Source organism: Cavia porcellus, unplaced genomic scaffold, assembly GCF_034190915.1.
Source record: "Cavia porcellus strain 051 isolate PalLab524CR breed Dunkin Hartley unplaced genomic scaffold, mCavPor4.1 scaffold_25, whole genome shotgun sequence".
Taxonomy (NCBI): domain Eukaryota; kingdom Metazoa; phylum Chordata; class Mammalia; order Rodentia; family Caviidae; genus Cavia; species Cavia porcellus.
In genome coordinates, this window is record NW_026947508.1 from 54,919,730 (window position 1) to 54,933,479 (window position 13,750).

At 32.0% G+C, this 13,750-nt stretch overlaps 1 protein-coding gene across 1 annotated transcript in view; it reads left to right on the forward strand.

Annotated features, from left to right (window-relative positions):
• The window catches only part of Zbbx (zinc finger B-box domain containing), a 128,268-nt gene extending 115,040 nt beyond the window's left edge, over nt 1-13,228 (forward strand). Inside the window, exons 15-17 of the mRNA XM_063235141.1 lie at nt 5,412-5,720; nt 10,870-11,008; nt 12,948-13,228. Of these exons, the coding sequence (XP_063091211.1) occupies nt 5,412-5,720; nt 10,870-11,008; nt 12,948-13,074 (575 nt within the window). The 3' untranslated portion in view covers nt 13,075-13,228. The remainder of the gene's footprint in view (nt 1-5,411; nt 5,721-10,869; nt 11,009-12,947) is intronic.
• The last annotated feature ends 522 nt before the right edge of the window (nt 13,229-13,750 follow it).

Genomic DNA, 13,750 nt, shown 5'->3' on the forward strand with positions numbered 1-13,750 from the left:
ATAATTGACAAAAGTGGCTTATTCAGAGGGTGAGAGAAGCCTCTCTTCAAGCCAGTCATTCATTTACAAATGATTCATTCATATCTGTAAGGTTTATGTCTCTTTTCCTAAACACCAGGATTAAATTTCCTTGGCTAGCTGAGATCCTTTCTATATGCCCTTTTGTTGAGAATCTGTCAGATATAATATTTTTTTCAGTAGAAAAACCACCCATTTAATGATAAATGTTTTTTGACTCTATGATTAGATATCTATTCTCACATAGAATTTTAAAGCAGATTTAAAATTTGTGGTTGCTTCTTTTGGAGGTAGTCAGAACAGAGTGTTCTATGTCATTGTGTATTAAAGAAAAATAAACTCATGCTATAAGAAATCTGTTACTGAGACAAATCTTTATAAATAAGTATCCGATTGCTTTAAGTATCAATTGGATACTTATTTATCAATCAACTACTAAACCTGTCAGTAATTTATAATGGATAACATTTATTGGAGCACCTGCTTTAGACAGGCACTGCCTGACACAAGTGATAATAAAGCCCTATTTCTGTGGCCCAGTATAGAGCTCTCAAACATCACTGTGAGCATGATTAACTGGGAAGCCTGTTATAGTGAAAATTTCTGGATTGACCTGTTAGAGATTCTGATTCATGTAAGGGTGGTTAAGGCCAGAGAATTTCCATTTTTCAACAATTCTTTACCTTTTGACACAGACAACTAAAAATTTGTATTTTGAGAAAATTGCTGTATGGATAGGCAAATACATAAATTACCATATATACTATAATAAGATTTATTAAATGGAACATAAATAATATACTTTTGAGAATTGAATAAATAATGATAGTACATACTATCAGGTATAATAAAAATTCATGTGCAATGTTTTAAGAAGACAGATGATACAATAATGACTTTGCCATTGAAAAATATAGATATGTTGGACATAAGTATATGTTGGACAAATATGTTGGACACTGTGATATTTCAGTTGAGTCTTTAAAAATTAATAACAAAAGTTAAGGGAGTTGGAAAATGGCTTTCTGGACAGAAGTGATGGCTGGAAATAAAGTGCCAAAATTTTGTATTCCGAACTGATGCCAGTATAGAAAAGAATTCCAGTTTCTGAAAGATTTTAATATTTGTCACTTTAAAGTTCAACAAGCATAAAATCATTAGGATTTTAATAGTAAATCCATTGAGCCTCCCCATCTCCAGGGAAAACATATCTAATTACCCACTCATCCTGTTTATGTAAATAGCAACATAGTTCCTTGATTAGGCCAAAAATCTGGGGGTCAGCTTAACTCACATTCAGGACAACCTACTCATTTTTAGATCCTGATGATTTTGGCTCCAAAATTCAGCCCAAACCTAATAACCACTTTTATGTTTATCATTCAAGATGAGCATAAACCAGTTGTCACAGTCTCTCACTTTTCTTCCGATTTCAATTTTTCATTCCTAAACCATGTTGCTATGAGTAATTTCCATCAAATTTTACTGTTCATAGTAAGTAAATTATTTACATTTATTTATGATCTTAATATTATTTATATTTTAGTTTACAGGGAATGAATTACACTTCTCATAAATTTAAACTATGAATTACGTCATTTTATTTTCTGCCTAAAGTCCTCTAATAACATCCCATAAAAGGTATAAAAACTATAGATATATATTCTATCCCATGCATCAAACAACAATAGCTGAGTTGTTTACTCATCTTTCTTAACTGTTGCTTCTTCCATAGTGCAGGCATACTGACTGCTGTCTGTTTTTAAGTAGGTTATACTCTTAATTCTTAGCCTTAGAATATGCTCTTTATTGGGATACATGGTGCTCAGCAAACTGATTTTATCTTCAGACCTTTTTTATACGACTGGTTCTCTCCACTATCTTTATTGTAGATATCCCTTTGAAGGATCTTTTAGACCACCCTATGTAATACAACACTCCTGAGATATTATCTTTCTCACTGTCTAACAGTAGCTTGTTTATTTTGTACTATTAGAAAGAAAGTGCCTGTCTAATTCATTGTTGTATTATGACAGAACAGAGGCTACTATATGATAATTTCTCAGCAAGTATTTCTCAGTGAATGATGTAGGATAGACTGTATGTTACTTTGGAGAACAACTGGAGGGTAGGGATAATGTTTCATTTATTTTTGAATATCCTATCATGACACCGTGTTTGGGAATTTCAAGAGATAATGATTTTTACAATTGAATTGTATTGAGTATTAAATCACAAGTTTCCAAAATTGGAGGATGTTTAAAGGATTATTGTGTCCAGTTATTTAATGTTGCCAAGTGAAATATGAGTGGTCATAAGTTGATTTCAGTTTCATTGAAATGAGTCAATAATGCACCTAGTTACCTAGTTAGTGTTTTTATTTTCACGCAACCATTTCACTCTGTAAAATTTTGTTCCACATTTCTAGAATACTGATACAAATATGTTTATCTCAGTACTTCACACAATGGAACAAGAATGTTAATAGGCAAATGCCATGAAATTTCTTCAGGATCAATGTATGATATCCTTTCAGAAGAAGATTCTTTGTTACTAAAACACTGTCTCAAAAGAATGTTACTATAATTATATTTCTCCAAATTTTATTAATATTTTGAGCCCTTAATATCACTATTTTTCTTTCCAGTGATTACATGGGTTAGGTAGTAATCACAGAGCATGCACTTATAAATACACTTATAAATCCTGCAGGTAATGCTATTTAATTAATTGTAGGTAATATTAATTCTATACTCTCTCTTTTTCTTTATAATCTTTCTTTAAAAAACAAGCACTACAATGAAAAACTTATTTTGTTGTATTTTAACTGGTGTCAGTTCAAATCATTTTAAAGTTTATACTACCACGATGGAAAAAATTATTCCAAAAGTAATTTCTTATGTTTATAATCTGCAGACTAGACTGTGTTGTATTCATCAGTTTTATTGTTAATATATCAAATCTTCACTTTAGCTATAATATAAATAAGCTTGCTGATTACTAGAGAGAATGATATGCTTGTCTAAATGAACAATAAATAAAACCAGGGACTAAATAGGCTCTTTCTTTATCTCTTTTTATGTTTTGTTTATATTAAATTATACTTGAGTGTATTTCCTTTAAGAAGCATGCTCTGTCTGTCTGCTGTATGTTAAGCATAAGTCTGACCTATCCTCTGTGTATTTTTTCTCTCAGTTGGGATGAATTGGCTTCTACTACTGTGGAAACAAGATGTTACTGTGAGAATTCATCAAGAGTTATACTCTCCTGAGTTTTCTGAAGGAGATCTAAGTTATTTTAAATTTCTCCACTTTATATTTTTCTGTTGTGGCAGAAGTTTAGTTTTGATTAATAATATCTTCTTTTGTTTGCCTTATTTTAACATGTTCTAAGTTCCTTTAAATGTTACCCTAGGTGAGATGTATCATAATACAGCATTATGGTTTGTATCTAGATGTCCCCCAAAGCCTCATAAGTGGGTCATAGGTGACTGGATTGACAGTGTGTGATGCAGGGATTAAGGGTGTGATTCTGGAATTAAAACTGTTCCACTCAGGGTGTGAGTGCTACTTGATCTAAGGATAGGTAAACTGGATAAAATATAAGAAACAGAAAGAGGATTGTTGTCATTACTGTCCTGCCTTGTTGCTTTCCTGCCTTCTGTTCACCATGAGCTGTTTCTCCTCTGTGATGCCCCTCTGCCATGCCACCCTGCCTTGGAGCTAGCTAACTATAAACTGAAACCTCGACAATTTGTGACGTGAAACAGACCTTTCCTTCTTTAACATTAGGTGTTGGGTGCTTTGGCTCAGCAATGAGGAAAAGTAACGGGCATACAGAACTCAGAGTGCAGTGTCCACTGTGGATCAGGTACTTTTGAATTTTACCCACTGTCTGGGTATCCTGCTGCTCCTCCACTGCAGCTTCATTTTGGAGGAGAGAAGGCTTACTCTTCCTGACAGGCACAAATAAAATACTGATCCTTTGAATATTACAGATGAAAGAGGAAACTATTTCTAAATTCTAGTTATCAAACTGATTCTTAAGGATAGATATATAATAACATATAGGCATACTTTTCTCTGTTATTTTCCTACAGCATTGTTTCAAAGCTTAAAGGAACACAAAAGGGTCAGAATCTAATTTTATTTATAATTTCTTTCCAACAAAAATATTTCAAAATTTGATTTCTGCAAAAATTATTAAAATTGGTGTCCTTCAGGACTTAAAAATTGTATATTGCTTTATGGGGTGTTTATTACATTTGAAGGAAAACTGTTTATTTTAGTTTCTTTAGGAAAACACATATTTAGTAGTCCATGAATATTTAATATAGGAAAACTGCCTGTAGCCATTGCTTTGAAACTTACATTTTCCTCTGAGTCAATAGAATGGCTATAATATTATATATGAGCTTATTATATTTATAAAATCATAATTTTATGAGAATTGTGACTCTTTAAAAGAATCCAATGTTCTATATAAAGCCAATTTGCATTTAAAAGACTATATTTTAATTTAAATATTTTATATAAATTATGATTTTTAGTATATTCAAAAGTATGAGTGTGACCTGAAATTTTACATTTGTTCCTTCAGATTTACATTGATCTTTAAAAAAAATCACTTATAATAAATATAAAATTATAAATTAGTTTTGTGGGGGATTTGAAAAACTTCTGTTTTTATCATGAAAAACAACCTTACATGTTGAAGAGACCAATTGATCTGAACTTGAAACACATCAAGACAAAGTAAAGACTGAGCTAGTACCAAGTAATAACCTGTATCAACAGTGTAAGTACACAGTAATAACCTGACTTAGAGCTGAGCTCCTGAAACTTTTATGCTAAGACATTAGTGTAAGACAGTAGAAAATAAACTCAGACTTGTGAAAATTGTACATGTGATCTCAGTCTCTTTAGAGCTTGTGTTTTTCTAAAAAGGCACACAGATTTTGTAAACTAGCATAATCCTTCTTCATAAAAATAAATTGCATATCACCAAGTAACTTGGTTCACTAGTAAGTGTTACAGTGTATATTTTATGACTTTTATTTTTCTTTCAAGGTAAAGTGAGGCACTCATCAGGAATTCAAGGAACATCATGGCATTTGGCCTTGGGATAGATTATAACACAGAGGGTTGTACTTAGCTGAAGTTTCCTTGTTTCACAGATTTTTGATTTACTGAATATTAAAATTAATTTGCCTTTTTCTGAATGCAAAAAATAGGGGAAATTAGTCAGAAATATTCTTTATGTCATTGGGAAAGGAATCTGAGATTAACAAATTATGGCTACCTAGAAAAGATGACAAATTGATTTTTCCATAAACATTTTTGCCTTAATTTCACTGGTCTGTGTTTAGGATTTTGGGATTTTGCATTGTTAAGTGATCACTTGTGATTTTAATGCAGTTTACTTGATTTTTTCCTTTTTTGTTTTAGGCCAGAAATCACATAGATCAACAGCAAACTTACCACTTTCCAACAGTAGTGAAAAGAGCTCCAGCTGCCTTTTGTCCTCTCATCCTCAATCAAGAAATGCAGCTGCTCAGTCATTATCTGGATCTGCTTTTGAAATTTCAGAAACTGAATACATTGATAAAATTGGTGACAATGTGCTTTTCTTAGACAACATTTCTGATCACCAATTCTTAGATGGTTCAGAAAAAGAATTAAATATACTTATAAATCCTGCAGGTAATGCTATTTAATTAATTGTAGGTAATATTAATTCTATACTCTCTCTTTTTCTTTATAATCTTTCTTTAAAAAAACAAGCACTACAATGAAAAAGACTTCTTTTCTTAGTCTAAGCTATCATAGCCTATATAACACACACCAGAACTGTGGCATAAGGAGTTTCAAGTGAGCAGGAAAAGAACAAACAACAACCACAAAACAAACCCTTTTTTCCTTTCTACAAAATCAGTGAAAGGTTAATCTTTGTAGCTTTACAAAAGCTAATGCTCATCATCCTTGTTAGGAAATTAAACAGGTAGATCACCTAACGCAATGCTTTTTAAATATTATTACATGCACAGATTCCCTGGGAGTTTGTTAAAGGCAAGTTCTGACTCAGTGTCTGGGTTGGGGTCTGAGATCATGCACATCTAAGAAGTATCAGGTGTAACAGTGGATCTACTCTATTTCGAATCTTAAAAACATATTTTGCCAAACAGTGACAATACCCTTGAACACTAAAAGATCTGGTTCAATAACAAAACATCAAGGGACATACTCCTCTTATTATCATTAGAAAGTCATTCACTTCACTTTGAAAGCAACCAACCGCAGATCTGAGAAGCAGGCTAGAAAATTCACTAGTTCTATGCATTTCAAACTCAGTCTTCTCTTTATTTTTGCTAGTAGTGTTCTCATCAATGTTTTCAGTAGTTTAAACATTTTGAAAATTTTAAGAAATAAAAATACAAAGTATCAACCCCTCAAATCTTAATATTACTATTAAACTTTATTTTATTTTTAATTTTTGGTACCGGGGATGGAACTCATGACCACGTGCTTGCAAGGCAGTCACTTAGGCCACTGAGCTAAATTGCCAGCCCTCGTTAAACTTTATTTTTAGTGAGCTTCACTTGAGGTTTTGAACGTCTGTTTGTATCATAAGTAAGAACATAAAAATAATTGAAAGGATGAGTAGATTGAAGGAAAAGGCAATGACTTTATAAAATAGACTTATACCCTTCCGTATGACCCTTTTAAACTTATATAGACAGATATCCCAAAGTTAACAAAAATTGAAATGAAACTAAAGGAAATTATATATTTTAGATAATTTTTCACCATAAAATATTACCAAACTGAACTCTATGAAATCACACTTCTGTAGACCAAAACTGTGTACTCTTCATTTTTGTGTGGTTTAACCTAATTTTTATAACTATTTTTTAAAAATCAAGGAAAAAACATGAAAGTAAATGGCAATCCTTTGAAGCCATTTGTAATTATATACTTTAGGTTTTTCACAGTAAAAAATCTATTTAAGAAAATATGTTCATATTTTTAAACCATGTGCCAATCTGGATAGTATTGAAGACACACTGTGATAATTAGGGTTTATCATTTTGTCAAGATTTCTTTCATTTCATGTGCATGTGTGTGTGTGTGTGTGTGTGAACACATATGTAATTAATGTTCAGTATTGACATTTTCCTCATGACTGTCCTATCTTGAGCCTTTTATTTTATTTCTCTATAGAAAGTTTCATTATGTAATTCTTGATAATGTCTGCCTTTTCTGTCTATGATTGATTGACACATTAGCTAGATTTACTTGACAATTTCCTTTTCTTTGTATTTAGAACACATAATCCCTTCTGGCCCTCAATATGGTATTAGCTACTCTTTTATAGCTGTTCTATTTTGATTTGGTTGAATATAATTGTCAAATAGTTTTTACCTATAGGGAGTAGGTCTGCAACCTGTGCTCTTTCATGTTTGAAAGTGCCCACTACCTTTATATTTGAATTACAAGTGGTCTGAGAGCAGTATCTTTGTGTCCTTTGAAACCATGTGATACTGATTTGCCATCTCCTAGCTCTGAATTTATTATGAAGTAGTCTGAAGCTATGGTAATTTTTTTACCACATTCTCATATATGACAGGTTTATTTCCTACTTGAATGTTTGAAAAAAAAATTTAATCCTTGGAATTCATTAACTGACAAAAGATTGAATTACAGTGTCAATAATTCAGCATTTAAAAGTATTTTGGATTTATTTTTCTACATATAGAATAAATTTCTCTTTGTTTTCAGGAAACTTGTACTTACTTTGGCAGCATATATACTAAAATAATTTCAGGAAAATACTTTGCTTTTGTGTATTTGAATTGTTTGTTCCTAGGGCTTTCTCCTGTTAAGAAATTTATTTCCTTTGGGTGGCATCCTCATGAAATAATATATTTTTCTTGGTTGTTTGAATCAGTTTTCATTTACCTTTGTGTTTATAAAATTAATTAGTGTGTCATATATGCAATGATTTTATTTTTCATTCTTGTATACTCTGATTTTTAAAACATATTTCTTAAAATATGTTGCTTTAATTTTTTGTTTCATACTTTTGGGGTAGCCTTTTATTTTAATATCAAACTCTCAGAAATTTTGTACAATACCAGAGTAGCACAACAAAATCCTTTATATATGTACACAATTTAACTCAGAGCACTTTTTCTTCTGAACAATTTTTTAAAAATACTACCATATGAACTTTCTTTCTTTCTTCTTTCTTTATTTTGATACTGGGGATTGAAATCATTACCTAGCACTTAGCCAGGCAGGCACTTATGCTGTTGAGCTAAACCCCCTGCCACACTTTACATGAGTATTTTTCTATTTTTTGTTTTTGGTACTGGGGATCGAACTTGTGACCTCGTGTTTGCCAGACAGGTACTTACATTGCTGAGCTAAATCCCCAGCCTCTTCTGAAAGCTGCTTATTTATGAGGAAGTAACAAAAATTTTGACTCTATTAATGTATACCTCTGTGTGTAATTCCCCAAAGAATATCTTTTACATAACCTTAATGCAATGATCAAAATCAGTAAAATTAGCATTGATACAATATGATTCTCCATTCCACAGGCATATCTAATCTTTTGAAAATTATTCTGATGTTATTTGCAACAGTTATTTTTTCTCTTTCAAGATCTAATCCTATAATAGATGAGTATCTCATAATTTCCCTTTGATCTTTGACATGCTATTTCTTCAGATTAGTTTCACTCAATTAAAATTTATTTATTTTAAAGAGAATAAAATAAAACAAAATAGAACAAAGCAAATCAGAACATAATAATGCAAGCAACGCAGGACTTCACAAGACAATAGTACATCAACAGTAGCTACCACAATGTTTCTTTTTTCTTCAAAATAGTTGACCATATCTTCACTCACAATAATATCAAACATAATGAATAGTATAAAACCATTCAAAAGAATGAAAGCATTACAGGACTTCAAAACTCGAAAACAATAAATGAACAATGGCTACTGTAATATTTCATTTTCCTCAAAAATGTAGTCCATACCATCACACATAATAAAATCAAATAAAACACAACAGGATAGAACCAATCAAAATAGAACAAAAGCATGATAGGACTTCAAAGTAAGATGATAGGAAATCAGCAATAGCTACTATAATGTCTCATTTTCTTCAAAATAGCTCTTCATACCATCACATATAATAAAATCAAATAAAACAAACAAATGAATGAAAGCATTATAAGACTTCAAAGCAATATAAGAGGAAACCAAGATTACCATACTATCTCCCATTATGTTCAAAATAGCTGCTCTATCATCAGACAGAGTAAAATCTAATGAAACGAGACAGAACAAAGCCACACCTAACAAAATTGTGAAAACAATAAAAGAGTTCAAGACAAGACAATAAGAAATTAACAGTAGTTTTCACCTTTCCTTTCCAGGTGTTTCCTCCCCTTTCACTCTTATAATAACTATTTTGCTTTTGGATCCCACTAATTCCTTCTGTATTTTAAGCTAGGGTTCATGTGTATGGGTTCAAATTATTTTTCCCATGAACATGATCTCCAGTTGCATTCATTTTCCTACAAGAACCTCAAGATTATTCTACTTTATAGCTGCATAGCTTTCCACTGCACGGAAATACCATATCTTTCTTATCCATTATGTGATTGATAGGCAAATTACTCTTGTAGTTTCACTCAGTAATAAAATTGATTTCAATAAACTTCTTTTGTAGCCAAAAGAGTTTTGAGGAATTTTCTGACTGTCCTGATATATGTTTTCTATCAGATTATTCTTTTATTTCACCATCTTTTGAATCCTAAGAATTCTTGCATTCTAGTTTGTTGGCATACCAGTTGCTGTGTCATTTCTTTGTATCTTACTTGTCCATGCTTATTGTGAGTGGCTTAGTTAATATGCTCTGCCCTTTCTAGTAACAGTAAGACTAATCCCTACCAATTCTCTTCTCATGTAGTTACCATCTGCAATTCTATTCTTTCTGTATCCTGGGGTCTCAAAGGTAGGAGGAAGTTCACAGGACTGGGATATCAGTATCTTCTTGATATATCCAAACTTCTTTTTCTTTTCTTAGAATTATTAATTCTAAGAAAAGTAATAATTAAATTTTGAGCCTCATTTGACATGACTTCATGTGCAATCTTTAACACCTGGAACCTCCACCAACACCTGCAAATTTGTAATCTTGATTCTGCTAAGATTAATTGGTTGGTGTTTAGAGGCTTTAAAAAGATTTCAAACATGTTCCTCTCACTCCTGTTCACTTACTTTTATCCAAAGTGAGGTGAAATTGGTGAGCCTTGTCAGATTTTGGTGACTCTCTCTTTTTCTAAATCCACCTAATTGCTTGTGTATTAGCTTGAGAGATAAAGTAGGCAAACGAGGAGTTATACAATATTCTAGTTTAAGGGGTTCACTTTATATTTGAAATGTAAATTCTCAGGACATTAACACATCTTTAAAAATCAGTATGATTAAGGTGCCCTGATACCTGTGCCCTTATTTATTTAATTATGTGTTTGTTTGTTTGTCTGTTCAATTTTTTTTCAATGCTATGGTTAGAATCTGGCTCCTCTCTCATTCTAAGAAACAGTTTATCATTTATCTACATTCACAATGTCCCATGCCCTAATCTCACATCAAGTTTACCTCACACTCCAGCATCAAACTAGAAAGTTAATTAAAAAGTTAAGGAATAATTAAAAATCTGTTTTGATCCTTTTTGCATTCCTAGTTTATTCTGGGTAAGCTTCTAGCACCACAAGTTGTGCATTTGTTTCTTGAATTTATGTGTTGACAATGCATTCAATAAAATATTTCAGATCCTACAGAAAAAGTTTGCAACCCAAACACAGAAGAGTTACCAGCTTTCAACAACAATTCCCTCAACAGAAGTCAGATATCTTCAGATTTCTTCAATACCTCAAATGTGAAGAGCCTCTGTGAAGTTGAAGAATTAAGGTAAATTAAGTATGCAGTTTATACATAAAGATAGTGCATAGTAAAGTTTGAACAAGTTCCAATTAGTTATTTTACTATATAAAGAATAATTGCCCTAATGTGTGTAATTTAAGAGACCATTCTTTATAAAATATTTGGGTTTTTTGCAGACCTAAAACCAGGATTTAGTAAACAGCTTATAGAGTTATTATTTTAATGTGAAGAGATAGCTCTCTACTGAAAAATACATGTCATAAAAATGAAATTACATCTGGAATTTAATAATTTTCTATATTTTTATGTAAAAAACCCAATTGTGTTACTTGAATTAATACAATAAATTTCAATATTTTACAATAATAAAATCTTACCCAATGTAAAGTTTTTAGAAAAGAATATTGAGTTTCTTTTCCTTAAAATGGAACCTACATTATTAACATTACTTAAATATGTATTGCTTCATTATTTCCTCATGTAAAATAATGACATGGTAGTGATCAGTTTATAAGGAATGCAAGTTATGCTAATAAGTACTTTAGTAATATATCATGTTGTCTACTTCCGACCTGCAAGATATTTGGAGAGTGAAGTTATGTCTTTTTAGAGACAAAGATTAGCTGTAAAATGTAAGCCCTTTGAATTATAGTTTCCTTTGATTAATTTCAAGCTTGGTATTGCAATAAAAGAGAATCAGAGTGTTACTTTGTCTTTCTGAAGGAGGAAATCATTTAGCCATGGTTCTTGGACTTTTGAATTTCTAATACCATACACAGTATTTTTTTAATAAAAACCTACCTTTCTAGAAAAAGATAAAACAGGATTAAGACAATTCCTGTTTGTGTGCTAAAAGCTCAAGTTTTCTGTTCCCTTGGGACAGAAACTTGGATGCAAAGTGCTGTATTTTGTACAGAAGCTTGCATGCAAGGTAAGTTTCAGTGACCCATATCAGTTACACAGTAAAACTAGACCCCACAATGAAACCCCCCCCCAGAATGCAAAGAAAACTCAAATTCCTTAGCATTGTGTAAATAAATCTGAATGTGTTTTTTAAAAAGGTATTAAAACAAACTACACCTAGATGTACTCCCACTATCATGCCATACAAAAAAGGGTATTAAAAGCTAAAAATGTAAGGGGTATATACTAACAGAACAAAATACAATGTGTTGACAAAAAAGTCACTGTGTTTTCCTTCTTTTGTTTTCGTGGATGCCTGAAAATTGTCATAGTTACACTTGCTCTACTCCACAGACCAGAGCGTATTAACTGTTGGGTTAGTTTGTTTTGGACTTGAAAAAATAATCCTAATCAAGTTAAATTCATTTCTACATGAAGGATTTCAAATTTAATTGCATACATGGGCTAGAAATCTGGACAACTTTGAAATCTGAATGGTGTAGGCACCTCCCTGTTGCCCCACACTACCTGGGCTCCTAGACCTCAGTTGCCTGTGTGCTGGAGCACCTGCCCTCCATAAAATACAACAGAATAAAATAACAAATAATTGCTGTCATTAATTTTAGTTTGACGTACCTTGACTGACTATTCTCATAGTCCTGATTTATTGTACACAAAAGAGATGATTTATTTGGCAGTCTATTCATTGGGATCCTGTTAAACAGTCAATATGTGATGAATGTCCTTAATGATGACCTCGAGGCTCTGCAAGTTGCTCAAGTTCCTTTTGAGTCATCATGAAAAGGACTAACCAGAGGCCATAAAATCTCTCTTTGCATCCATTGTGGCCTTATTCCTTGGGAGAAGGAGAATGCTGAGAAATTCTCTTTAAAATGAAGCTTAGTATATTGGATGCATTGATAATTATGGCCTCAGTCTGATACAGCCCCATCACATTTGCCTGATTTCAAGTACTTCAACATATGTAGTACTGATCAGAAAATAAATGAAAGCTGAAACTGGGTTCTGCATATTGTGTATTGATCTCTTCATGTATTTCCAGCTCTTCTAGAAAAGATACCAAAATGCAATCTTTGCTGTCACTTTCTGAGAGCAGTATGGATGATGAAACAGAAGATTTTCTTGACAAACTACTTGTCATCACACTATCACGGTCAAAGAGTATTTAGAGACCACTTGTTAATTATTTTTCCATTTTGTACTCAGAGTAAAGCAAACAACAGAAAATTGTTGCTGATTACCTTTCCAGGCACTGGAGATTTTGATTATTAATGTCTCTGATATTTCAAGGCTTGCAAACAAATAAAAAAAGTGAAATTGTAACTTCAAGGACTTTTCTCTTAAGTGGCATATTGCATTTCAAATACTAATATATATTTCATTTTACTTTAGCAAAATTTGATAAATTCTATAAAATCTATATGAAGGAATACGATTATATTTAAAGTCATATTTCACTGTTCAACTATGTTTCAAGAAATTTTCATTGAGAAGAGTATATATTTGATGCCCACTCAGAGTAGTCAAAATCATAAATTGAGCCTGTATTTCAGTGATTTTTTTCCATTAGGTCTACTAAAATATTTATAGTACGTCCATAAACTTCCAAAACTGATTCTAGGAGAAAAAAAAGAAGACTAAAGTAAGTTGGACACAATACCTGCTATGCTCTGTTCTAGGAGTGACAGAAAAGCACTCCAGAACATATTATTTTGAAAAGATTGATGCGATGGTTGCCTCCATCCCTCTTTCCAGGCTCTCCCTCCCTTCTACACACACACACACACACACACACACACACACACACACACACACATACACATACACACATCCTGTTGATTCTGT